The sequence below is a fragment of the Borostomias antarcticus genome, assembly GCF_949987555.1.
Source record: "Borostomias antarcticus genome assembly, chromosome: 5".
In the NCBI taxonomy this organism is placed as follows: domain Eukaryota; kingdom Metazoa; phylum Chordata; class Actinopteri; order Stomiiformes; family Stomiidae; genus Borostomias; species Borostomias antarcticus.
In genome coordinates, this window is record NC_140238.1 from 534,222 (window position 1) to 562,174 (window position 27,953).

At 42.1% G+C, this 27,953-nt stretch overlaps 1 protein-coding gene across 10 annotated transcripts in view; it reads left to right on the plus strand.

Moving 5' to 3' along the window:
* The window catches only part of LOC311308807 (neurexin-3a-like), a gene marked incomplete at both ends in the record, with an annotated part of 277,100 nt that extends 249,748 nt beyond the window's left edge, over positions 1–27,352 (plus strand). For 3 of the 10 annotated variants that reach the window (XM_084437859.1, XM_084437860.1, XM_084437858.1), the window contains 2 exons: positions 16,079–16,160; positions 27,048–27,352. In XM_084437859.1, the coding sequence (XP_084293985.1) occupies positions 16,079–16,160; positions 27,048–27,352 (387 nt within the window). Of the gene's footprint in view, positions 1–16,078; positions 16,170–26,402 lie in introns of all 10 variants that reach the window. The other 7 variants (XM_084437862.1, XM_084437855.1, XM_084437861.1 and 4 more) reach the window with 4 other exon arrangements.
* Positions 27,353–27,953: the final 601 nt, after the last annotated feature.

A 27,953-nucleotide genomic window follows, 5' to 3' on the forward strand; every position in this document is an offset into this window, starting at 1 on the left:
CCCCACCCCCGCCGAGGATTACAATGACTAAATCGATTGATTGGCAACTGACTGAGTACACAGCTGCTGAAGTTAATGTTCAATTATGAAAAAAAAGCTAACAAAACCTGTAACCCACATTTTTCAATCAATTAACACTAAAGTTGCTACACTGGATCTTCAAACTGTCATTCACAAACTCATTGACCAGATTATTGAATTATCAAAATTGAGCTTACAATGCATCAAAATGTTTTACTTATTATTATTATTCTCCATCTTCCACTGAAGTCTAACTTCCTGTGGTCAAAAAATCACCAAATTTTGCACATAACTCCAGTACTATACCCAAAGTCCTCAACCTGCATTGTAGGTCAATAAAGCTGAAGGTGGCGCTACAGCAACAGTCTAAAGTTTAAAACTTTAAAAAATCATAACAAATCAGCCATAGGTGCCATCACAGTAAAACCACCACGTGAATGTAGGCCCAAGTGAGACAAAACTTTCATACACTCTGACCTTGCAGGAATTTTGATTATTATTATTATTCTCCATCTTCCACTGAAGTCTAACTTCCCATGGACAAAAAATCACCAAGATTTGCACATAGCTCCAGTAGTATACCCAAAGTCCTCAACCTGCATTGTAGGTCAATAAACCTGAAGGTGGCGCTACAGCAACAGTCTAAAGTTTAAAACTTAAAAAAATCATAACAAATCAGCCATAGGTGCTATCACTGTAAAACCACCACGTGAATGTAGGCCCAAGTGAGACAAAACTTTCATACGCTTTGACCTTGCAGGAATTTTGAAGTCCATCACTCTGATTTCTTCATAAACTGTAAAACCTATCAAACCTATCTCCTCCCACATTTTTAGTTCAATTGACACCAAAATTGATCTACTGTATCTTCAGACTGTCCTTACCAAACGATCCTCACAGATTTTTGAAATCTGAAAAATTGAGCCCACAGCACATCAAAAAGTTTTACTGTTAACAGTTCTGTATATAGTTCCTATTTATTCTCGCCAAATCAATGGCTGATCATCCTCATAAAAAGTGACAACATTAGCCACATATCCAAGATGTAGTATGATTTTTTTTTAGAATTTTATCTCAAAAATTGAATTTTTTAAAATATGTTTAATTCTGTCCTCTGAAACCAACACTTCATACAGAGAAAACTACGTTACCCATAATCCAACACAAGCTCCACGAATCGGAGACATCGCTGTTGGCAACCCTACCCAACCCCCGCCGAGGATTACAATGACTAAATCGATTGATTGGCAACTGACTGAGTACACAGCTGCTGAAGTTAATGTTCAATTATGAAGAAAAGCAAACAAAACCTGTAAAAATTTATAAAGATATCTCATCCAACATTTTTCAATCAATTAACACCAAACTTGCTACACTGGATCTTCAGACTGTAATTCACAAACTCATTGACCATTGTTGAATTATCAAAATCGAGCTTACAACGCATCAAAATGTTTTACAAATGTTTTACGATACGAATGTACAAAATGAACATTGGAATGTCAACTTTCTTGTTGTCCTATTCTCTCGCTTATTGCTCCTAAACTTGTCGGAAATTGCCTGGCCCCGCCTCATCGCTGCGAAGCAGCTTTAATTATTATTATTATTCTCCATCTTCCACTGAAGTCTAACTTCCTGTGGTCAAAAAATCACCAAATTTTGCACATAACTCCAGTACTATACCCAAAGTCCTCAACCTGCATTGTAGGTCAATAAAGCTGAAGGTGGCGCTACAGCAACAGTCTAAAGTTTAAAACTTTAAAAAATCATAACAAATCAGCCATAGGTGCCATCACAGTAAAACCACCACGTGAATGTAGGCCCAAGTGAGACAAAACTTTCATACACTCTGACCTTGCAGGAATTTTGATTATTATTATTATTCTCCATCTTCCACTGAAGTCTAACTTCCCGTGGACAAAAAATCACCAAGATTTGCACATAGCTCCAGTAGTATACCCAAAGTCCTCAACCTGCATTGTAGGTCAATAAACCTGAAGGTGGCGCTACAGCAACAGTCTAAAGTTTAAAACTTAAAAAAATCATAACAAATCAGCCATAGGTGCTATCACTGTAAAACCACCACGTGAATGTAGGCCCAAGTGAGACAAAACTTTCATACGCTTTGACCTTGCAGGAATTTTGAAGTCCATCACTCTGATTTCTTCATAAACTGTAAAACCTATCAAACCTATCTCCTCCCACATTTTTAGTTCAATTGACACCAAAATTGATCTACTGTATCTTCAGACTGTCCTTACCAAACGATCCTCACAGATTTTTTAAATCTGAAAAATTGAGCCCACAGCACATCAAAAAGTTTTACTGTTAACAGTTCTGTATATAGTTCCTATTTATTCTCGCCAAATCAATGGCTGATCATCCTCATAAAAAGTGACAACATTAGCCACATATCCAAGATGTAGTATGATTTTTTTTTAGAATTTTATCTCAAAAATTGAATTTTTTAAAATATGTTTAATTCTGTCCTCTGAAACCAACACTTCATACAGAGAAAACTACGTTACCCATAATCCAACACAAGCTCCACGAATCGGAGACATCGCTGTTGGCAACCCTACCCAACCCCCGCCGAGGATTACAATGACTAAATCGATTGATTGGCAACTGACTGAGTACACAGCTGCTGAAGTTAATGTTCAATTATGAAGAAAAGCAAACAAAACCTGTAAAAATTTATAAAGATATCTCATCCAACATTTTTCAATCAATTAACACCAAACTTGCTACACTGGATCTTCAGACTGTAATTCACAAACTCATTGACCATTGTTGAATTATCAAAATCGAGCTTACAACGCATCAAAATGTTTTACAAATGTTTTACGATACGAATGTACAAAATGAACATTGGAATGTCAACTTTCTTGTTGTCCTATTCTCTCGCTTATTGCTCCTAAACTTGTCGGAAATTGCCTGGCCCCGCCTCATCGCTGCGAAGCAGCTTTAATTGGGGGCCAAGCAGCGCAGCGCTGGCACCCATTGTTCTTGTACCTTTTCTTATTATTATTATTATTTATTATTATTCTTCTGCCATTGGAGTCTATGGCAGCCCATAGAACCGTATGGTAAAAAGTTGGGAAAATTGGCACACTCATTCATGACAGTCCCCAAAGTCTTCTCACCAAGACCCATGTCCACAGCTTGAACGCTCTAGCGCCACCAACGTGTCAAAGTTGGAGGTGCATTTGTGCATGCAACTTTTGACCTGTAAGCCTGATTTTCAAAAACGAGGCAGCGTTGGATTCCTTCGCTCAAGCCAAGTTCAACGCACCCTATGACATCATTTTCCACCATATTGGATTTCCCGCCATATTGGATTTAGTGTAAAACACTCAAAATGTATCTCCTCCTAGGTTTTTTCACCAATCTGCACCACACGCAGTATGCACAATCTATAGACCGATGTCCACAAAAGTCTTACAGGGATTTTTGATTGTCTATTGCGTTCCCTCGTGACAGCCAATCAAAATTGGCCGAAAAGCTGCAAAACAGGAACTGGGGTCATATCTCAGTAATGTTTTAATCTATCAAAACCACATTTGGCACACTCATCCGGGACACACCCATGACATCTGTCCCCAAGCCTTACGTTGACATCTCGTGCACTCTAGCGCCACCAGCGTGTCAAAGTTGGAGTTGCGTTTATGCCAGTAACTTTTGAACTGTATGTCCAATCTTCAAAATGATGGTAGCAATGGATTCCCTGGCTCATGCCGAGTTCAAAACACCCCATGGTTTCATTATTACTTCATTTGTTTGATTGCAGAATGAAAGAAACACTTTTTGTCCTCTGCACAATTTCACCAGTTTCAGAGGTTTTTGGAAAAAGTCACACATTTTCTAAACTGCCATCCCTCTTCTAAATCTCACAGCTCATACACATTTTATATATCAAAACGTTCACACGACTCTTGGGATTCATAAAATCAAAAAAGCTAAGCTCTTCGATGTATATTTTTCACTCTGGGACAGTTCGAATAATGACTCCCCCCCCTCCATTGAAATCAATGGAGCCACGCTCTAGAAAATCTCTCTTCGCTCTAGAATCTCTAACTGTTTCTAACTCTTCACCTCTCCTACACTTCTGAAGACCGAAGGACATTTTATACATGGAAATGTTCGCATGATTGTCTGGATTCTGAAGAAGTAAATAGTTGAGCTATGCTATGTATACTTTTCGCTGTGTGCCAATTTAAACAAAGACACCCCCCCCTCTCACTCTACCGAGAGGAAGCAACCCTACCAGGTGACATTAATTAAGTGCTCAGGTCTCACTCTACCAAGAGGACATTATCCACTCAAAACTGCGAAGGGCGTTTGGAAGATCCGTCGTGGCATAGCGGGTAGCGCGTCAGTCTCGCAAGCAGCGAGTTCAGGGTTCGATTCCCTCTCATCCAAAGATCATTCTTATAATTATTGTAATTATGCTGCTGTGGAAGTCAATGGCAGACAATAGAATCATTGTCGGTCGCTCCTGCCAGTTAAAAGTTGTGAATTTTGGCTCACAGACCAGGGACTCGTGTGCCTATTGTTCAGAGTAAGTAATATGTGTGTATTACAAATGTTTGCCATGTGGGGGAGGCATCTTACAGTACAGTACATAATATTCATGGGTTTTGTTGTAGAGACGATTATCCAGACAAGCACATACAGTAGAGACAATCACATAGACAAGCTCATACAGTAGAGAAAATCAGACGGAAGCACATACAGTAGACAATCACAGACATACAGTACAGCAGAGAACATAACATACAATAGACACAATTACATAGACACAAGCACATACAGTACAGACAATCACATATAGTACAATAATGCGCTCCTCTTGTGTAAAATGCAGCAGACGGAACTTGGTTGCGTATTGTTTGCCATGTTCATGGCCGTGTACAAATAGTCAAAGTGGGTAAAGGAAATGCAGTGAGTGGGTGTAGACTTCTGTGGAGTAGGGGAAGGTTTTGAAGATTCAATGGAGTCTAGTTTGTCTGAATGGGAAGGTACAAGTGAAGAAGTGAAGAACACTGGCCAGACTCCTGTTTACCTTCATTGCTATCAGAAGGTAGGCCGTCTTTCGCTGGTGCAGCAAGAAATTCCACTCTAGGCTCCCATTTTGTAGTATTCACTGACAACAACATTCTCGCAAACTTACAGGAGGTGAACCTGAGAAGCTTGGAGCAACAGTGGGCAGCCAGACTCTAAAACTACCACTTCAACATAAAGTTCCAGCCTGACAAAACCAATGTTAATGCTGATGCCCTATCTCGTGGATAGGGCATCAGTGAAGAGGAGGAGATCCTGGCCCTGAAGACTTTTCTCACCAGGGTGGAAGACCCATGCCCAGAAATGCTTAACTCTCCTGTCCAAGTTGACCTAGAAGAAGGGCAGCTGGGCCGGGCCCCCTGGAGAATGGAAGGACGCCCAGCAAAAAGATGACATGATTCGCCAAATGCTGTTATCCTTGCAGACAGGGAAACCGCCCAGTGCAACAGAAACGATCGCCCTGCAACGTGACACTCGGCAGATCCTCAAGGAGAGGAAGAGGCTGACTCTGAGGGAGGGAGTCTTGCATCAGTGTGTGAGGGACCCCAACACCGCAAACTCCATCTTTCAGCTGGTCCTCACTACAGCCTTGAAAGAGAAGGTGTGGCAGAATTTCCACGAACGGGCTGGCCACACGGGTGTGGGAAAGACTTTAGCTCTCATCCGCTGCCCACGAGTGTTGAGTATTAGACCAGCCTACTTTTCTTGTTTTATTGAGCTGAATGATATTCATAGTTTGCAGTGGTTGAAGTTTGCAGTGGTTATAACGTTTGCTGTGTTTACCAAGTTTGCAGTGTAGTTGCAGTCCGACAAACATATCTCTAAAGCCTTCAAAACATCAGTCGCATTTGCTTCATCTTTCGTGTGGTCAGCTTGGCCCCCACAACGCTGCTTGCAGCTTTAATTATTATTATTATTCTCCTTCCACTGAAGTCTAACTTCCCATGGACAAAAAATCACCAAAATTTGCACATAGCTCCAGTACTATATCCAAAGTCCTCAACCTGCATTGTAGGTCAATAAACCTGAAGGTGGCGCTACAGCAACAGTCTAAAGTTTAAAACTTAAAAAAATCATAACAAATCAGCCATAGGTGCTATCACTGTAAAACCACCACGTGAATGTAGTCCCAAGTGAGACAAAACCTTCATACACTTTGACCTTGCAGGAATTTTGAAGTCCATCACTCTGATTTCTTCATAAACTGTAAAACCTATCAAACATATCTCCTCCCACATTTTTTGTTCAATTGACACCAAGATTAATATACTGTATCTACAGACTGTCCTTACCAAAGGATCCTCACAGATTTTTGAAATATGAAAAATTGAGCCCACAGCACATCAAAAGGTTTCACTGTTAACAGTTTTGTATACAGTTCCTATTAATTCTCGCCAAATCAATGTCTGATCATCCTCATAAAAGGTGACAACATTGGCCACATATCCAAGATGTAGTATGATTTTTTTCAGAATTTTATCTCAAAAATTGAATTTTTAAAAATATGTTTAATTCTGTCCTCTGAAACCAACACTTCATACAGAGAAAACTACGTTACCCACAATCCAACGCAAGCTCAACGAATCGGAGACATCGCTGTTGGCAACACTACCCAACCCCCGCCGAGGATTACAATGACTAAATCGATTGATTGGCAACTGACTGAGTACACAGCGGCTGAAGTTAATGTTCAATTATGAAAAAAAAGCTAACAAAACCTGTAACCCACATTTTTCAATCAATTAACACTAAAGTTGCTACACTGGATCTTCAAACTGTCATTCACAAACTCATTGACCAGATTATTGAATTATCAAAATTGAGCTTACAATGCATGAAAATGTTTTACTTATTATTATTATTCTCCATCTTCCACTGAAGTCTAACTTCCCGTGGACAAAAAATCACCAAAATTTGCACAAAGCTCCAGTACTATACCCAAAGTCCTCAACCTGCATTGTAGGTCAATAAACCTGAAGGTGGCGCTACAGCAACAGTCTAAAGTTTAAAACTTAAAAAAAAATCATAACAAATCAGCCATAGGTGCTATCACTGTAAATCCACCACGTGAATGTAGTCCCAAGGGAGACAAAACTTTCATATGCTTTGACCTTGCAGGAATTTTGAAGTCCATCACTCTGATTTCTTCATAAACTGTAAAACCTATCAAACCTATCTCCTCCCACATTTTTTGTTCAATTGACACCAAAATTGATCTACTGTATCTTCAGACTGTCCTTACCAAACGATCCTCACAGATTTTTGAAATATGAAAAATAGAGCCCACAGCACTTCAAAAAGTTTTACTGTTAACAGTTCTGTATACAGTTCCTATTAATTCTCGCCAAATCAATGTCTGATCATCCTCATAAAAAGTGACAACATTGGCCACATATCCAAGATGTAGTATGATTTTTTCAGAATTTTATCTCAAAAATTGAATTTTTAAAAATATGTTTAATTCTGTCCTCTGAAACCAACACTACATACAGAGAAAACTACATTACCCACAATCCAACGCAAGCTCCGAAGACATCGCTGTTGGCAACCCTACCCAGCCCCCGCCGAGGATTACAATGACTAAATCGATTGATTGGCAACTGACTGAGTACACAGCTGCTGAAGTTAATGTTCAATTATAAAGAAAAACAGACAAAACCTGTAAAAATTAATAAACATATCTCATCCCACATTTTTCAATCAATTAACACCACACAACTTGCTCCACTGGATGTTCAGACTGTAATTCACAAACTCATTGACCAGATTGTTGAATTATCAAAATCGAGCTTACAATGCATCAAAATGTTTTACAAATGTTTTTACGATACGATATGAATGTACAAAATTAACATTGGAATGTCAACTTTCTTGTTGTCCTCCTATTCTCTCGCTTATTGCTCCTAAACTTGTCGGAAATTGCCTGGCCCCGCCTCATCGCTGCGAAGCAGCTTTAATCTAGTATTGATCCTGCATTGTGATAAACCCCACAGCCATTTTCCAGGCCAATATGGTTTCCTGTATGCGGAGGTCAAGTTGTGACCCCTCCATCGAGCTGCCCGGCCCGGCCCTAGCAATACAGTACATGGACAGACAGTACATGGATACTGTTGCCAGCATATCATTGCAATGGACTGAGATTTCATTGCATTCCTGGAGCTCATATTGATAACATATTTATCAACATGGCCAAATAGTATTCTCATACAACGGCACCCATGTGCATAGTAAACGTTTGGTCACTCCAACGCATGGTTATTGGAAAACTAATACAAATCTTTTTGTACTTGTCCCCAAGTACACTGCAAGCACGCTTCAAATGTCACTTAAGCAATTACCATTAAACAGAACAAGTTGCCTTCTTGTACATCAACCTGCAGGTAGCTGGTTCCAAGCCCACCCTCTCTGGGGTCCTCAACCTGCAGGCAGCTGGTTCCAAGCCCACCCTCTCTGGGGTCCTCAACCTGCAGGCAGCTGGTTCCAAGCCCACCCTCTCTGGGGTCCTCAACCTGCAGGCAGCTGGTTCCAAGCCCACCCTCTCTGGGGTCCTCAACCTGCAGGCAGCTGGTTCCAAGCCCACCCTCTCTGGGATCCTCAACCTGCAGGTAGCTGGTTCCAAGCCCACCCTCTCTGGGATCCTCAACCTGCAGGTAGCTGGTTCCAAGCCCACTCACTCTGGGGTCCTCAACCTGCAGGTAGTTGGTTCCAAGCCCACCCTCTCTGGGGCCCTCAACCTGCAGGTAGCTGGTTCCAAGCCCACCCTCTCTTGGGTCCTCAACCTGCAGGCAGCTGGTTCCAAGCCCACCCTCTCTTGGGTCCTCAACCTGCAGGTAACTGGTTCCAAGCCCACCCTCTCTTGGGTCCTCAACTTGCAGGTAGCTGGTTCCAAGCCCACCCTCTCTGGGGTCCTCAACCTGCAGGCAGCTGGTTCCAAGCCCACCCTCTCTGGGGTCCTCAACCTGCAGGCAGCTGGTTCCAAGCCCACCCTCTCTGGGGTCCTCAACCTGCAGGTAGCTGGTTCCAAGCCCACCCTCTCTGGGGTCTTCAACCTGCAGGTAGCTGGTTCCAAGCCCACCCTCTCTGGGATCTTCAACCTGCAGGTAGCTGGTTCCAAGCCCACCCTCTCTGGGGTCCTCAACCTGCAGGTAGCTGGTTCCAAGCCCACCCTCTCTGGGGCCCTCAGCTGCAGTAGAACGCAGTAGACAGGCAGAGAGACGAAGCTTGGAATTATATTGCTGAAACAGATCAAGAGTTTTGAGAAGGACTGTTACTGTATCAGACAAGGGATCAGACTGAGGCTAAAGAGGCTTTAGTTCCATAGAAAAGTAATTTTATCAAGCCACATTTTATGTGAAATATCAACAGGATTTGACCCAGGTCTGATAGCGAGGGTTGCTAGTTCAAGTCCCATCTGGAATGCCATATCCCCCTGGCTGCAGAATACAATAAAGAAAAGCAAATAAAACAGACAAGAGAGATTGTTATCAGATGAGGGCTTGTGTGAATATGATATCCCCTGTCTCAGGCATGGACAGGATCAAGACAGGGGCTTAGTCTTTATTGAAAGGGCTTTAGCTCTGTGCCATTGATTGGGTCTGTAATACAAGCCGCCTCATCGTTATTGTGTCAAGACTCCTGATTGGACATGATAACAGTATTCCCCTAAGCCCCTGTCGAGAACAACAGTGAGGTTATAGCTGTTGACTGTCTCAATGGAGAGGGTGGGATTTGGGAGTAATACAGTTTGTGTAGGGGTGTGTGTGCTTGTGGATAAGGTGGGTGTGTATGTGTGTGTGTGTGTGTGTGGGGGGGGGGGGTGCGCGCACGCCTGAAGTATGCAAACCTTTCATCCCAATTCCAACTTAATCCATATGGCACTCAATCCATGTAGCATTTTAAATCTGTCTCTGGTACACAGACATGACAGAGGAGCTTCTCAGACCTGAGGGGAGGTGTTTTCGCTGGCGCCAGCGTTTTGCTTTGGTCGCCGTATAATCGATGACGCCCCATGAGTGCAGGGGTGAGAGGATGAGGGCGTCTGTTTCCCCGCTGTGAATCAGCCCTCAGGCAGAACATCTCCATGATGAACACGCCGCCGACATGGTGATGTATGGGTCAGCACCGGTTCAGCTGAGCTAGGCTGGAACGGGCCGCGCATATTCAGAGAAAATGTTTCTGTTACCTTACAGCACTGAGAATCAGGAGGCCGGGAATGGACCGGTGTTACCGCCTGGTGCGCTAGGTTTCCTGCTCACAGAGGCTTCTTGATATGTGTGAAAAGAACCAGGATGTTAGCCATGACGTCGCTCTGTGGTGAATCTCATATATTCCTTGTTAGTTTGTCTTGATCTTGGTTGAAGTCTAAATAGTATTAATCCTGATTCACGATGCCGGGACCCAAATAGCAGAATCCCATGAGCAAGGCTAACACCATGGGTCAATATTTAAAGGCACTTAGCAATGGAAGTAGGGCAACAATGGCTACATCGTTTTTACACTTACTTTCTCTTCACAGAGGCACAAATGTCTCTCTCTTGTGTTCCTTCAAAGGAGGAGCGTTAAAAAGCCGTAGATTCAAGGACCCAAATCCTCTTCTTCCCCCTTATCTCTGGGAGTGTGTATCTGTTCAGTACCTGGTGCTGTCAGGACTGTAATAACGGGCTTTCCCTGGTAATGGGCCTAAGATCTCTTCTGGTTATTCATGGCAGTATTAAGTCAAATGGTTCTGTTTCAGGCCAGTAGAGCTTTCTGCCCTTGAGAGCGTGGCCAGAAGAGAGTACCTTTAGTTTGCTTAACGATGGGCAGCTCTTTTTATGCCTGTTAGTGCAGTTTTGGAGGTCCTTGAAATGCCTCGTTGGCTTTTTGTTATCTCACTTCACCTATTGATTTGTTTTGTGGTGTTGAATATCTGTCTTGGGTGCTCAACGGAGGTACGGAAGGTCCTCTTTTAAGACCACATGCCTCAAGTGCATTAGAGAGAGGCAGTTGGAAGATAGTGTTCATCTGAGTGGTTGAAGTAAGACAGATTCATTTTGACACGACTGTGTAACTTTTTGAGAAGTAGGACGTTAGCTTGCATGCAGATACACAGAGTGAAGTCGTGGTGAGGTGAGGTAAGTGCTGGTTGTTGGGGCCTGTTGGTCATCATTTGACAGTTCAGCGTGTCACTCTAGCTGTAGGAGTTTGTCCGTCTTCTGCCTCGCTAGCCCTTAGCTCCAGGGCCCAGACAAACACAGCAGCAGGCCACACACAAGTTACTTTTGAGTGTCAAAACACACTCATATCAGATAACACACAGAGAGCAGTGTGTCATTGACTTAGCTACACACACACACACACACACACACACACCCTTGTCCAAAACATCTTTCCTCCCCTGGTTGTGAATGCATGGGGTTGAATTATGCATGTATGCGCAGGCAAGCGTGCACTTTAGCTCATCCGTGACTAAAATCCTCTGCATTTTGCTCACGATTAACCAAAGTCAATCAAAGTCAGTGCAAACTTTTTAAAGGGAAAGAACAGCTTTGTATAGTATAGGAAACATACTGTGGGTGGCCTTGGCTCAGGAGGTGGAGGTTGTCGAGGTCCGGCTCCTCCTGTCCTCACGTCCAAGTGTCCTTGGGCGAGACACTGAACCCCAAATCGCTCCCAACGAGCAGACTAGCACCTTGCATGGCAACTGCCGCCATTGGTGTGTGAATGGGTGAATGAGAGGTCATTGTAAAGCTCTTTAGATAAAAGTAAGATATAAGTGCAGTCCATTTACCAATATGAAGTATATGATGCATTTTCATGTTTTATCTTCCAAAAATACCCCTTTCGTAAAACAAAACAATGCTTTTCCTGGAAGCCGACTGTTGGACTCATTTCTGTGCCTTTGGGGTTGTTGTGTTGGTGAATAAAGCTCCCATCAAACAGAGGGTGCGACTACTACAACTACTTCTATCCACATAATTAATGACCTACAACAAAACACATGGGATATTTCAACTTTTCTCACTCCTGTTTTGTCACCTGGAGGGTTGCCAGAACATTTACTGGACTCCCCCCTAATTGAGATGCCAGCCTCTTTCTGCTTTGCCCCCTCTCTCATCTCTCTTGCTACCTCTCACGCCCCGGCCGCCCCCTACTGGGATGCTAATATTCCCTGGCATGGCTAGCAGCGGCTGTCAGTTAGCGAGCCACCCAGCCGAGGTAAATATCCTGCATTGATTATTCAGATTCGCATCGGCAGCAGCACAGAAGGCCCTTAGGCCGACGCACCATGGAGGCAGCAGACAGGAATGCTAAGAACCACTAGTCCTGTAGGCTATCTACAACAACACAGAAGAACCTCGAAACACCCTGTATTACTATACTCTCTCTCTCTTCTCTCTCTCTTCTCTCTCTCTCTCTCTCTTCTCTCTCCCCCCTCTCTCTCTCTCTCTCTCTCTCTCTCTTCTCTCTCTCTCTCTTCTCTCCCCCCCCCTCTCTCTCTCTTCTCTCTCTCTCTCTTCTCTCTCTCTTCTCTCTCTTCTCTCTCTCTTCTCTTTTCTCTCTCTCTCTCCCCCTCTCTCTCTCTCTCTTCTCCCCCTCTCTCTCTCTCTCTCTCTTCTCCCTCTCTCTCTCTCTCTCTCTCTCTTCTCCCTCTCTCTCTCCCTCTCTCTTCTCTCTTCTCTCTCTCTCTCTCTCCTTGCCTTGAAGCCAGACACGACGGCTTCCCTCTGTCACACAGGAGGGCAATCAATCAATATAGATGAACCTTGATATGTTTACACTCGGGGTGATGTATAATTTCCTCAAGATTGGAAGTGAATTGAAGGGATTTGGGTGGATTTGCTTATCGGTCGGACACCTCGAGGCTTCACTGCTCGAAAGCTTGGAGGAATACATCTGAACGGGATTAAATGTCGTTCAAATGTTCAATATGAAGTTCCCCTGCCTGTCCGAGTAGGGCAAGTGAGTGAAAGGTTTAAGAGCTGACTACGAGATGGATGTGGAAGATTCAAACACAGAAGAGACCAGCTCTCACATTGCGCCATTGAAAATACATGGACCAGAGAAGCTAAGGAGAAGACTCGCGTGTGGTAAGAATCTTCTGGCTGTGATGAGGGTTTTGTGCGGGCAGCGCTGGAAACAGCCAGGGGGAATGCACAGACACTGTGACGTCATTCGCCAGCTTCTGTGAGAATGCCTGTGTCCCAACCTGCACCAGGGTCAGTGACTGTATACGACAAACCCTGGTTTACAGCCAGACTGGGCGGGGTTAAGGCTGGAGAACGCGGAAGTGCGTCGGAGTGGGGACAAGGACTGGTTTAAATAGGCTAAGGACAGGTTGAGCAAGGCAGAGCAGGAGGCTGAATCACACTTCTCTAAGAACATTCAACACCAGTTCTCAGAAGGAAACTGGTCCTCTGTCTGGAAAGGCCTCAGACAGATCACCAACTACAAACCCAAATCCCCCTGGTCCCCGGACCAGACTCTGTCCCTCCCTCCACCCTGAAGTCCTGTCCTGATCAGCCAACCTCTTGTCTGCTGCACCTCAAATCCATCACAGACCCACTCCTGGACCCCCTGAAGTTCGCCTACAGAGTCAACAGGTCTGTGGTCGATGCAGTAAGCATGACCCTATTACTGCCATTACTGTCCATTCTCCAACACCTGGACTCCTACACCAGGGTCTGAGGACTTCATCTTGGCTTTCAACACCATCGTCCTGCCCTGGCTGGAGGTCAAGCTCTCGTAGCTGCAGGTTTCTGACTCCACCTGCAGGAAGCAGCCCGTGAAGCTGGGAAAACACGTCTCTGACTCCAGAACCATCAGCAGCGGTTCCCCCCAAGGCTGCGTCCTTTCCCCTCTACTCTTCTCCCTGGACATGAGCAACTGCCCCTCCAGTCAGGTCCGGTTCTTCCTCACTTTTGGTCCAGTTCAAAACAATACGCATCACCATCAAAATCAAGTTCCTCACCTTCATCGTCCAGCATGAACTCTTAATAAGGATTCATTTTGCTAAATGAGTGTACGTTTATGTGACCGATTCCTTCACTGCAAGCGTATCTAGCTACTTCTTTGGTGTATTACGCCAATGGGTTTAATACATTAAATAAAACCCAATTCAAAGGATACGTTGCACATTGTTTTTGGATCAGAACATCGAACCACTTACCACTCTGTGATTGTCTTTGTAAGTGAGTTAATGGCATTTTTTAAAGGATTTTCTGTAAGCCTAAACAGATCGGTTGTGTACGTTAGCGGTGACATGAGCAATACATCTCGAGACTGCATTCATCTGTTGATATGGACCACTGTGTATGATTGTATATGCCTTATAACAGGGCTTATAACGCTAAATACTGAACTTCTCCTTTAAAAAGAAAAATACTGATATGCAGAACAGGACTAGACATCCATTTAGGTTCAAAATCTGAATTATTTAATTTCACATTTTCTCAGTGAATCAGGCAATTACTTTTCTCATTCCTTCTTGCATCTGGGATCCAATCCCTCTCCGCCATGCCAGAAGTCTTTTTCCACACAAAATATATAAATTAAATGAGTCATTTCATATTTGCTGATGGGCTGTATTTTACAGCAGTTCAGTGTGGATGCACCTGTCTAAACTAGGGGCTGATCTACCCAGGTGTTTTCATGTGTGAGATCATGAGCACAACGGTTACCAGAGGCATAAACATGTCCAAGCTGATCTACCTACAGGGCGCACTGAGGATAATGTCTCTCAAAAGTTTAAGATACGCACCTTGTCCATTTTTGTGTTCGCCTTCATAAACATGCAATGAATTTCTTGATCACCTGCAATAAGTAAATTAACAACACATGCAATCTGTTAGAATACGCATGCAATTTAGCACACTTTATTTGGGATCTTCGTACATCAAGCCCTCAGTGCGTAACACTTAGTCCACAGAAATGTGTGTGAGGGTAATAGTTGTGTGCACATTTTGTACATAATAGTGTGGTGAGTGCGTGTGTGTGTTTGCGTGCATGTATTTGTGTGTGCGTCCATCTGTGCGTGACCACGCCCCTCCCCCACCAGGCCCCTCCCCCACCAGGCCCCTCCCCCGCCAGGCCCCTCCCCCGCCACGCCCCTCCCCCACCACGCCCCTCCCCCGCCCCCAGCCCCAGGGAGTCGGCCTGCGGTGTTTTATGGTCCCTTCAGCCTCCCTCATATTTACGGCTCCGTCAGGCCGGCTGTCCAGGGCCTGAAGACTCCATTACTCCCTCTGATATTTATAATTTCATAAAGCTTCTCTATGACAACGCTTATTTTACCCCCCTCCTAATCTGCTTCTAATAAAGACATGCCAGAGCACTGGGGGTGAAAAACGAGCGCGCCACGGTGGCTGGGCCCGAGAGGGGGGGGGGGATGAATCAGGGGTCCAGGCTGACAGCGGTGCGCTGGGTGTCAGTGATAGCCCCTGCTCCGATCCAGCCCCCTTAGCTCCATACCCATCATCTATAGTAATGAAAATCCATGCAAACTATTGATGGAGGAAGGTGGAGTTGGCAGGGGTGAAAGATTGGACAGAGTTAACAGCCATGGCAAGAAGACTTCAGCAGCCCGGGAAATAGTATTGCGGGCATTTGAAATAAAGGGTTTGTGAAACAGAGAAAAGTTTTTCAATTACCTACCTTTGAAGTGTAGATGATGAAGGTTTGACTGCTAAATCAGAACTATTGTCTGATGCATTCGTTTCAGAAAATACCGAGATTGTTCTTGACTGTGCTGATATACGGTGTATAATTCCTCTGACCTTGATAGTGTCCATCCTTACCTGTGAACCTTTCTCACTGAGAAACTACGACATGGAAGGAGGTGAAATGTTTAGAGGACCATTGTACCCCGGCCATTTTCTTCACTGATAACCTGTATTTGCAGAAAAAAGTATGTGACTGACAGGACCTCTCATTGTTTTGTGTTTTTGCGTTTGTTTTTGTTCTTTTGTTCTTGCATGTCTTCGTTCTTTTGATTTCCCTCATTTTGTTGGGGAAGCAGACGTCAGATGACATCGTGTCGTCGGCGGAGTGCTCGAGTGACGACGAGGACCTGGAGGAGTGTGACTCCGGCCATGCAGGTGGGCTAGGTTAGTTGTTCTTCTGCTTGCTTTTCACCTGTTCTCCACTCATACGCACCAGAGGATCACAGTATCCTTAAAGCATCGCGCCCCCATGGACACACAAAGTGTAACTTCTGGGCATAGAGACAAATTGCACAATATGCACAACATCAACTGTAGACACACCCAACTTAACTGTGAGCTCTCTTAACGAAAAAAGCTACATGTAATTTACAGTTGAGCATGATGATTTATATGAGTAATTTTATTATAAGTCATATACTGTAGAATGTCCTCGAAATATTTAGCACATCCGTTTTACAAGCTACACTTGCCCATGGGGTCTTTTCGAAGTAGTTAACATGGTCACCAATATACATACTAATTTTGTCTGCTCAGCATTGGCTGAGTAACAAAAAAAACTTTAAGAGAAAAGTACAAAATTAGTATGAAGATGAACCATGTTTTTTGATGCTTCAAAATGTATCATATTGTGTTTGAGTCGAATGCTCGTGCCATGTGGTTCTGTAGTGACTTGCATTTTGACACATGATACATTTTGAGATTCCCTTCTTGACATAATTTGCTTTCAGTGAAATTACAGTGTGATATCTAGCAAAAAAACAACTATTTTTGGTTTCATTTTAATTTATGTTTCTCCATATTTAGAGGTTTGCCTGTTAAACAAATTTAATAGAGCAGATATCATCGAATTTCTGTGTACGAGTTTTTGTTTTGTTTTTTCTATAGTTTTGCTTCAAGGTGAATGTTATTCTGCTGTCTTTTTCCAACCCGAATATGAAAAATAGAATATTGTGACAACTTTGAGGTCCAAATCATTCCTCTGGGATTTTTGGGAGAACTTGGGAATTGCCTTGCATTTCATGGGTACAATATTGACTGTCAGCTGTCTGTCATGTCACTGTGTAAGTGAAATCCCAATAATTATACAGTAATCTAGATGTTCACCTCTAAAAATGTTTTCAAAAATGTTTAGCAAGTTAATGAGTAGGCTAGAAATATTAGCCAGTTTGTCCATCAAATCATAGGCCCCATTATGGTCACGCAAAACCACTGGTGCTATCATCAAACGCTACGGAAAAAGGCATTATATGCGTATGTGCAGCTGTTCATGGGAGTGTTGGGGGGCATCTCGTAGCCATCACTGAGGAGGAGCAGGGACCGTAACTAATTTACAAGAAAATAAATTAATATTAATAAAATAAAGCATTCCTGGGAACGCTTCCATTGGGCAGTGTGACAGTGAACTGCTGTTATAATTTCCCCAAAATATTAAACTAGGCTTCTGGCATGCAAAAGAGCTGCCGCAACACAAACTCATTAAATGTTGCTTGATAAAGTGCTCTTTACTTCATACCGTATGTACATGCTCTGTTAGGTTTACCATACTGCCCAGTGGCTGAGTGGATTAGATACTGCTCTTATAATCAGGAGCGCTGGGTTCTAATCCTGATGAAGATTTTATATATATATAAGAACATTGGCTCTTCGTTACAATGATTGAAATCAGCTTTAGATCGATACCAACTTAATGTATTTGCTGTTTAAGCAAACAATATTATCTTATCTTTCTATGCATATAGAGCAACATATCAAGGGGCTTATCCCAATAATTAAACGTTTCCATATAAAACAAAATAATATCTGATTGATGAGAAACAAATTAGATAAACACAATATTAGGAAAAATATATTTTTCTTAGCTTGGATCCTGTGGTAGACTATTACATATAAAGTCAGTCGTGACTTTTTTCAGATGGGGGTGGTATAATTATAATTGGTCCCCTTCTGATGACAGAAAGGGAGGCAAATCTGAATGGCATTCGCTTATTTTCCACTCTATGCTTATGCATCCATTCTAACCTGTTAATTATTCAGTTATTCCACCTCTTCACTGGACACAGCCCCACTGACCTCTGGGTACTTTGGGCGAGCAAATTACCGGAATTTGACAATCACAGTATGCCTTTAGCCAATAGTGATTGACATTTGCCGTAGTCCAATTACGTGACCATAATCGGAGCCATAGTCAGAGCCTTGGTGAGTTGCATAAACAATTTCAGACCAATCAGAGTTGATGTCATTTATTGCTCCTCTGAGTCATATTCAACATTCGTCCATAAAATGTACTTGCATCTACATTATAGTTAATTACAGTCTGTAAATTCAGTTGTTGATGTGATATTTCATATGAGACACATTAAATATATAGCATTAAGATAAACATTGTTCTGTCATAAATCCTCACAGTCGACTGTAGCGCAAACCAGGCAGAATGTTTATGTTGGAATCCTCAGATGACACCTGCTGTACGCCCTGGGAGACCCGGCACACGGGAAACTGCTTTACCTGCAGCTTAAAATGATGCCAATAAAGTGTCAGAAAGGTTAGAGTGATGAGATGCAGTACTGGTCGTATATTTTGCAAATAAACTGCATATTTATTGCTAGAATCATTCAGAATAAGTATTTTAACAGAGTGAAAATTGAGGCGTATTACATTTAGCACTCTGTTAATGTAAAAAGACTGCTGCTTTATGTATTAAGGTACTAAATTGTGGTAGAACCTCAACAGCTAAGAAGGTTGACAGACATGACAGACAGCTGATATACTGAACGGCAGGGTTCATATTGCTTAACCTGCTGAGTTATCAGGGCCATCTGATTTGACTCTGAAGGTCACTCCCAAGTTTTCCCAAAGCGTATGTGAGAGATAGCAGTGTAAAAGGGTTCAGCTCTGCTCGGTACTGACGACCCTGAGCTCAACAGATTTCCCAGCACAGATATGGACAGGGCCCCAGTCATCCAGTCATATGTTTACACAGAAATTCACACCATTCTAACCCCAACATCCGTTGACGTGCACAGCTGCATGCTATGTGGCTCAGTATTTTCATATTTTTTGGGGGGTCGATATTGTCATATTTTTCTGTCAAGCACGTGTGATGTTTTTTGGTGTGTTTTTATAGAATCATCTGTCTTCCTGTATGTTTTGATATCTTGCTTTTGCTGTGTTTTTGAGCCAGTGTCATCATCTATTAGCCAATCATCCAAAATACAACATTCCTCATAATGTGCAGCATGAATTTTCGGTGGCTGAAAACATGTTTTTTTCCTCACATACTTTACGCTTTTGTGCCTTTAGGCTTTTACTGATACATCCCATTACTGATTGTCAAAGCAAATAAAAGGCAACAAAATCTTTTCTTGCCATCAACAACGTTTAGGCCTCAAACAGGCAATTATAGTTAATTATTATCACAATATTTACCCAAAGAAGGTTGTGTACGAAGAATATGTTCAAAACCCCGTTCCTCTCCTCTCCTCTCCTCTCCTCTCCTCTCCTCTCCTCTCCTCTCCTCTCCTCTCCTCTCCTCTCCTCTCCTCTCCTCTCCTCTCCTCTCCTTCTCTCCTCTCTCCTCTCCTCTCCTCACCTTCCTCTCCTCTCCTCTCCTTCCTCTCCCTCCTCTCCTCTCCTCTCCTCACCCTCCTCTCCCTCCCCAGGCCGTTCTGCTTTGAAATGTATTTCAATGCAGATGGCATAAAAGGAATTTTATTGCCCCAAATTATACCTGTTTTCCTCTTTTATGTTGCTCTCTAGCTGTCATTTATGGCATGTACAGTATTAGCAGTAGCTGTTGCCTCAAACCATCCATGTCCAGGTGACCTATTGGTGACCTTTATTGTTTTGAAGCATGGATTCTGATGGGCTCCATCCTGTGTGCTTGGTCCTTGACTGGGCTGGCTTGTCTTCCATTCCTCCTCCTATTTAGCACCTTATCTGTGGTTGCAAACACCCCTCTGCACCATCTGCATTATGTCCATCTGTCTGTGTGTCTTTGAGGTGTCGAGAAGTGATTATTTTCTCTGTTTGTAAACCTGTCGAATATCAACCTCCCCTTAGAGGAATTCCATAAAATGGTACTAAGATGGCTAACAAAAGACAGCATGGGATTCATTTGAGCAGTGAGGAGTATAGAGGTTAAGTATAATCTTGTTCTAGACAATATTGTGGTCTAGACAATAGGTTGTTAAATTCCCTTTATAAATGGTTTACTAGGAATAATGCATGTATAAAATATAACTGTGCATGCACACAAATCCATGGAACCATACTGTCTGAAACTCAACTATACTGATCCTGAATCTCTTCTAACTTTAAGAATCACTCTTTGAAAAGGTAGCCTGGAAAGACTAGTAAGTAACAACGTTAAGTTGGCAAAATCAGTGACTTCAGAGACTGTCATCTATGTGTTATCTAGCTGCTCATTCAGAAAAGAAGATGAATTCTCAGTAACAAATATTAAAGTCCTCTCCACCTCCGGCGGTCTTATTAGTCAATGGTTCCATCTGTCCAACTACACAATCGCTTTTTTGTAGACTAAGGAACATTTTCAAAGCTGCCTCCTCTGAACCTCTAGGGCCAACATGTTTAGATAGACAGTTACATCACAACTATAATTCATAGACAAAACAATAAACATACAGATAGAGATATGATAGTCCAGTCAAGGTTTTGTGGTTGAAGCACACTCTCTTGTGTCGAAAACACATAGCACATAGCCATGAAACATCATTTAGTTACACAGGGAATTCAAAATATTCTGCTCCGTCATTTCACAAGGCAATAAAGCATGTTTGACAGAATATAACTAAAGTCATCTGAGCACATAGAAAATTTATTCTCAATGATGTTTGAGCATCAAGTTTATTTAGCTGCATCATTTGATTCCATATTTACATACCAGCCTAATGTACTTTCATATCAGTGTAGAGTTCAATAAAACCAGACTATTTCAGAAGTACGTATATTATGCAACTAACATCACACCGTGTCTTCTGATCCTCTTCAAGTAAGCATTGTCTTTATACAGCTTTCATAGGTACACTGTAGCAATGACCTCTAATTATATTATGCATAATGTATAATTACATTTAGTACATAGCAGCAAAGTCATGTTTCAGGGATGTGATCAAGTGAAAAATGCAAGCAAATGTAGCACTGACATGCAAAATAACCGATCTTATAACACATGCTGTTAAATAACACATGCTGTTAAAACCCAGGACAGATCAGTAGTGTGTTGTTAGTGGATAAAGGCTTGCGCCTGCTTCTTAATGTAGGTTTCAGTACACCTGTCTTCAATACACCTGTATTTGGACGGGCAGCTTCAGGTTCACAGAGTGTCCTGAAGTGGAATGGTGGGGTCCTAAATTCCCCACTTATAGAAATGGCTCTGGACTGCCCTGCTCATATTCAAAATCCGTAAGAAGACATAGTGTAAATAAAGCCTTCCCTGCCCTGAATGTGATGGTTCCACTAGGAGGGAAACATCAGTCAATGCAGCCTCTGCACCTCTGTTTGTTCTTACAAGATAAGGGTCGTGGGATCTGTCTTGAGAGTTCTTCACTCTGCCTCTAAGGATAACAGTTTGACCCTGGAGTCTGTGTGAATGTTACTTTCGACATCACATCTGTCAATGACACCGGCTAGGATGTTTGGGTTAAGGGATATTTCACTTGAATACCTTCTGAATGAATTTGTTCGCATTTTAAAGTGAGAGGTCAATATGTTACGACATCAAAACTCACACGAAAAATATGTTATGCATTAGTGAGTGGTTATCAGTCAAATCAAATCAAACTTTATTTGTATAGCGCATTTCATACTCGGAGGCAACACAATGTGCTTTACAGAGAGCAATGGGAGGTGGGCATAGGTCCCACCCCTACATATTCCAGAGGGAAGCAAAACAACAGTTAAAGCTCCAGTCAAAGACATTATTCACACTGATATAGTTGCTGGAATTTGCAAAAAGCTTGTGAGGAAACAAAGAGTCGCAAATAGTAAATCACTAGAGCTGCTGGTGACGTGTCCAAAAATGAGTTTCTAAGTAATAATTCCTGGGTTCTTCACTGTTCCTGTGCTGTTTGATAAAGTGCTACCAAACTCTAGAGCCATAATCCTTCTTGTGGAATTCCTCTATACTCTTTGTATATTTCTGTCTAGTGAAAACTAAAGGCAGTGGGTATCAGCATTGCATCGTACAACGTGATGAACAATTTTGAAGTAGTTAAATATTACACAAATGTACATATTTGTGGTATATAGGCTAGATAAATAAACTATATTATCCTCTTACTGTAAATTAGCATAATGACATAACCATTGAATTGATTATTACAGCTGGTACTGTGTATTCCTTATAACCTACTGCCCTTGGTTGAACTACCACCTATTCCTCTAATCTTGGTCAACTTCTTACCTGACCACAGCTTGCCAAATGTTTTTGTTTTTCTACTTTCCCTAAATGCAACTTACTTTAAGCATGCATCAACATCTTGCAGTACAAAAAAAAAGATGAACCCATTCTCAGCCAATAGCTTCTCTCTCTGACGTACACCCAGACTGCACGCCCAGTCCATGTGTTAAGACTAACATTAACAGATATATTTGTCATTAAAATCACATGACAGAGCGGACAGTCCTCCACGTGGAAGACTGCCCCTCTCGATGTGGCTGTTTTATAGTGTGTGCATCTGGTTGTAGTGTGTGCAAATTTAAATGGCTTTGTTATTCCATCGTAATGACATTTTTCATTTGGTAGATTTATCAGGTCATTTTTTGTATTGGTATAATCCAATTGATCTCTGACACTTTGGTTATGATTTTTTGAATTACCGAGTATGTTTAGTTTTCGATCAGTTCTAATTAGAAGGGAATATTTGAATCACGGTTTTATATTTTCTATAAGATAACATCTTTTTTACTTTTTTGGACTTGGAACTACTTCAGCGAATGAACAGTGTGTCTGAGACCACTGCTTTCTTAAACAAACCTGACTCTTAAAATTAGATAAATGTTCAGTGGAAATTGTTCACCACAGAACAACAAACAACTACATAAAGATCCAAACATCAAGAAGCCAACACATTGGTCAGTGAAGTGGTTCCAGACCCACCTGATATCTTTAGTTTTTTTTATGAGCTCTTTTTTATAACCAATTGAATTATTATTGAATGATTGATTATGAGAAAAAAGAACTGCATGGCTAAGAAGTTGCAGTTTAGGGTTTGTCAGACTTGTCAGTGTTAGAGTTCTGTTCTTTTCTGTAGATGGGCATGTATATGCTCATTGTTTGTATATCCCCATCCCTTCCTTACAGCCAAAAGCTCTAATGCCGCCCGACCGCTTCGTACTGCCTTTACATGGACATGGCAACTGACTTACACTACCACCCTCATCATCCTCATTTCCAATGTAGTATGTTCATAGGCCCCACCCCTTCACTCCCCACTCCCCCCCCCTCTCTAGTGATGTTGAAATATGTACAGTCATCCATACATTCTAAAGAACAAAATGACAAATTAAGCAAAAACTTAAAATGAATAGAATGTAGATATTTATTGAGAAGTCTATCAAAGCGAAAAACTTATAGATGTACAGTTTTTTGTAAAAGCTGGATTATTTAGCAAAGAAAAAAACAAAACAGAATTATGGTGAAGTTTATTTTTCATGTTATGTGGTGTGGATGTCTGTGTTGTTGCCTCCCTGTACCATCATGTCTAAAGATAAATTAAACAAAAACTCCTATTGATAAAATGATTTTCTAACAATACAAACTACTTATCCAAGAACATTCTTACACAACTTTCTTTTGTGAATTTTTTCTTCATGCCAAAATCATGCGGGCAATTTGTTGATGTAAGTTGACACAGACTATGTGGTATGCTTTATTCCTTGAATAACCTTTTACTCAGCTATTATAATGCTTTTAACAGATCAATGTTTTGGATGAAATGTGTTTGCTTTATAAAATGCGTAATCTTTTTTTAAATTAGATATAGCTGTGCTCTTAGTTTTGTGATTGTTTATTGTAATGTTTGCTATAACTTGTGAGTGATAATTATTTAGTAGTGTTTTGCCTTGATTTTATTTATGTTTCTTATGATTTCATTTTGCATTAATAATGCCTCGTAGTAAACTAGCATTTTTCAAGATCTGTTACAGGATCATTGGCAGTACTGTATACACAGGCCTTGATGGCAGTGGATTTTGGCAGCAGCAATGACATCATGAATGTTTTTTGGCTCTCAACAACACAAGAAGCAACATATAGGCCTACTTTACTGAACTGGATTCATTATGCCGTACTCACAGTACCTGACTCCTTAAATCCCAAAGAGTAAGGAATTAACAGTGGTGTATTTTAACAAAGTAATAATACTTTGCTACAGTACTTAAGTAGTTTTTGAGAGTATTTACTTGGGTTGTTTTATTTCTGGCAACTTTCACTTTTATGAAAAAGAGTAAATGTGTGCACATCCGATCCTGTTTTTAGGCCAGGTGCTGGATCAATATATGGAATAACTTAGAGGTTGAAAAGATCCGCACACTGAATACTGGGAGCATTAATCCAGTGTGTGGATCTTTTCAACCTCTAAACTTTCACTTTTCCTAAATAAAATGTATACTTTTACTCCACTACATTTCCCCTAAGCATCTTTGTTACTCGTTACTACAAAAAAGAAGAAAAAAAAAAAACGACATTTGATAGCAAGTTTGGCGAATCAGGGTGGTCGTAGGCCAGCTTGCAAGTTTGAGTGGTTAATCACATCAAGTGTAAACATTTCCACTCAAGCCCAGGCATGTCTAGCCGCAACTACAATACAAATAATTTTGTACAAAAAATTTGTACTTTTACTTTCAATAATACATTTAATATCAGAAAATTACTTTTGATACTTAAGTACAGTAAATATCAGATACTTTAGGACTTTTACTCAAATAGTATTCTAATAAGTGACTTTCACTTTTACTTGACAGTAAGGTAACTTTACTTTTACCCAAGTATGGCGTTTGGGTACTTTATGCAAGACTGGGGATTAATGACCTCATATTTCGATTTCCTTCATACACACGAGCACTCACACATGCATGCACTCACACATTCATGCACTCACACATTCAGGCTCACACTTGGTTGTTATCCTCTTAAATGATCTTTGTCAACCTCTCATAAGTGCCAGCAGGATCGGTGGATTTGCAAGTCTAATTCCAACCTCCTGGTTCCCAGCGCTACTCTAATCACTACATAAGCTCTTTATTGCTTCTGCCTTGTTTCTTATGTTTTTAATGAGCTACTTAGCCTGAAGCTGGGAACAATGTTGCCGGGGAGAAAAAACTAGTTGCCTGCGGAGTTATTTTATGCACTCTGCTTTTCACTTGAACACACAGATGGAGCAAGAGAGAGATAGTTTAATATCAGATGTAAAACTGTAGGATCAGGTACAGGTGGGAAAGTATAAACGGACTACTGTTCCCTTTGTTCATAACCAGCTTGATGTCATTTGTTTATAGTTACAGATTGCTTAATATGAATTTGTGGTGATAAGAGGGATGTTGGCTCATCACTCGTTAATTCAACATTAGACCACTTCTTTACTTTTCAGACAGTTTGACTTGGTGAAAGTTACTGACACAGCTGCAGCGTACAGTTCAGTTAAGAGATAAAACACTCAAACATTCTGAAAGGCCTAACGTTCAGGTGTCATTGCTCTGCCTTGAGATCCTGCCATTCTGGACGCTGTATAGAGATAGTCAAAAGGTGCGAGGTGGGGGGCAGCCAGGGAGCCAGAAGCCCTCTCCAGTCTCATAACCCAGATCCTGTTAGTTGGGCTTTCCCATCCTAACACTGTGAGTAGTTGTTTTGTGTAGAATAGTACATACTGTATCACTAGAGGATCTGGATGACCTTTTTGCAGTGCATAATGCAGTTGCAAGAAATAAGGTAATCAACAAGATAGAATAATGTTAAAATATGGTCATCTAAAATATAGTCATCTACATTTAAACATTTTGAAAGTAACTATTCACTTTTATCACTGCACTATTTGTATCAACCACGTTTTGTATTAATAACACACACTAATGTTTTGCCCCCTGCTTATTTATATGCATGGAGAGAAAAAAATGGTTTTGTTCTATCCTAAGCGATTTCTGGCTCTCTCGCGCACTCCCCTACGCCTTTTGATGCACTTTAACCAACCCTTTAGTTCAATTTGATTTTGCTATGATTTTATTTTATAAAGTGCCTTTCTATAGTGTGTTAAATGTGTATGTTCAGTGTGCATAGTGTTTATTTAGCTCCTATAGTGGCCGTGCTTGTCTATATGGTGATTATTGCCGTATCGCCTCTGCTGTTCTCTAATATGTCCTCTTGTCTGTTTCCGACCCTAGGAGGTGAATTAGTGATGCCAGTACTGGTAGAGGACCCGTTAGCGCCCCCCTCTGTAGCTCCTCCCCCTGCCCCCTCCATCCCCCTCCCCCCAACCCTCCGTCCACTCCTCACCATTATTGAGACCACCAAAGAGTCCCTGTCCGAGGCCACTGAGGCGGGGGTACCTTGCTTGTCGGACCGAGGCAGCGATGATTGTGATGATGATGATGATGATGGCTTGGTGATATCGGGGTATGGCTCTGGGGAAGCGTTCGACTTTAACCTACCCCCTACTGATGATGAAGATCTTTACACCACCTTCTCCTTGGTAACAGATAAGACCTTGTCCACGTCGACCTTTGAAGGTGGCCACAAAGCTCGCGCGCCCAAGTGGGACACCAAGAACTTTAGACCTAACAAACCCTCCGCCGGTGGCCCTGCGGCGCCGCCTCTAGCCCCCGACCAGAGCCGCACCACCGTCTCCACCGCCACAACCCTCCACCGCTGGCCCGCCGCCAAACGGCCGGCCGGGAAAATGAATAACCGCGAGCTTAAACCCCAGCCAGACCTAGCGTTGCTCCCGCTGCCCACATCCTATGAGGTAGACAGCACCAGGCAGAGGGGCCCACTAATAACCTCCCCCCTGTTCCATAATGTACCCACAGCGCTCCCCACCCAGCCCAGCGTCAGGCGAGTCCCGGGGCCCTCGGAAGTGGTCCGCGAGTCTAGCAGCACTACCGGAATGGTCGTCGGGATAGTGGCGGCCGCCGCTCTGTGCATCCTCATCCTCCTGTACGCCATGTACAAGTACAGGAACAGGGACGAGGGGTCCTACCAGGTGGACGAGAGCAGGAACTACATCACCAACTCCGCCGTGCACAGCAACGGCGCCATCTTGAAGGACAAACAGCAGAGCTCAAAAGGCGGCAACAAGAAACAGAAAAACAAGGATAAGGAGTATTACGTGTGAGTGTGAGACGTTTCTGAGAGAGAGAGCGAGCAAAGGAGAGAGAGAGAGAGAGAGAGAGAGAGAGAGAGGAAGAGATGGAACATTTATTTAATGGTTTCCTTACCTAGGAGCTACGACGAAAGATGGTATAAACATGGAACTTGAATCTCATACTGTGCTGAGTGCTTGAACTGATGACATGTAATATAAAGCACACTTACTAAGGTAAGCATACAGAGAAGGTCAATAGCAACGTTAGTGACCTTTCTCTTCTATCTGGTCAGAGACATTATCAGTGTAGAAATACTTCACTACATCATTATCCTAAGTGACTTTTAGAGCTATGTGATCCTTGGCGTAAAAAAAAAAATCTTGTTTTCTTTTTGTAAACCTGTACAAATGAAAAACATCTTGACCATTTTCAGCATGGAAGCAACATGTAGTGCTTAACAAGAGAGGGTCCGGATTCAGGATCAATGTAAAGAACGAGAAAAAAAGGACTCTTGCCATGAGGATATGACAAAATTTGTATTGTTTATACATTATAAAAGTGTGGTGTCTTATCATTTTTTTTGCTGTACAGCAAAAAAAAGCAAACAGCTACTGTGTGTATCAACTGAAA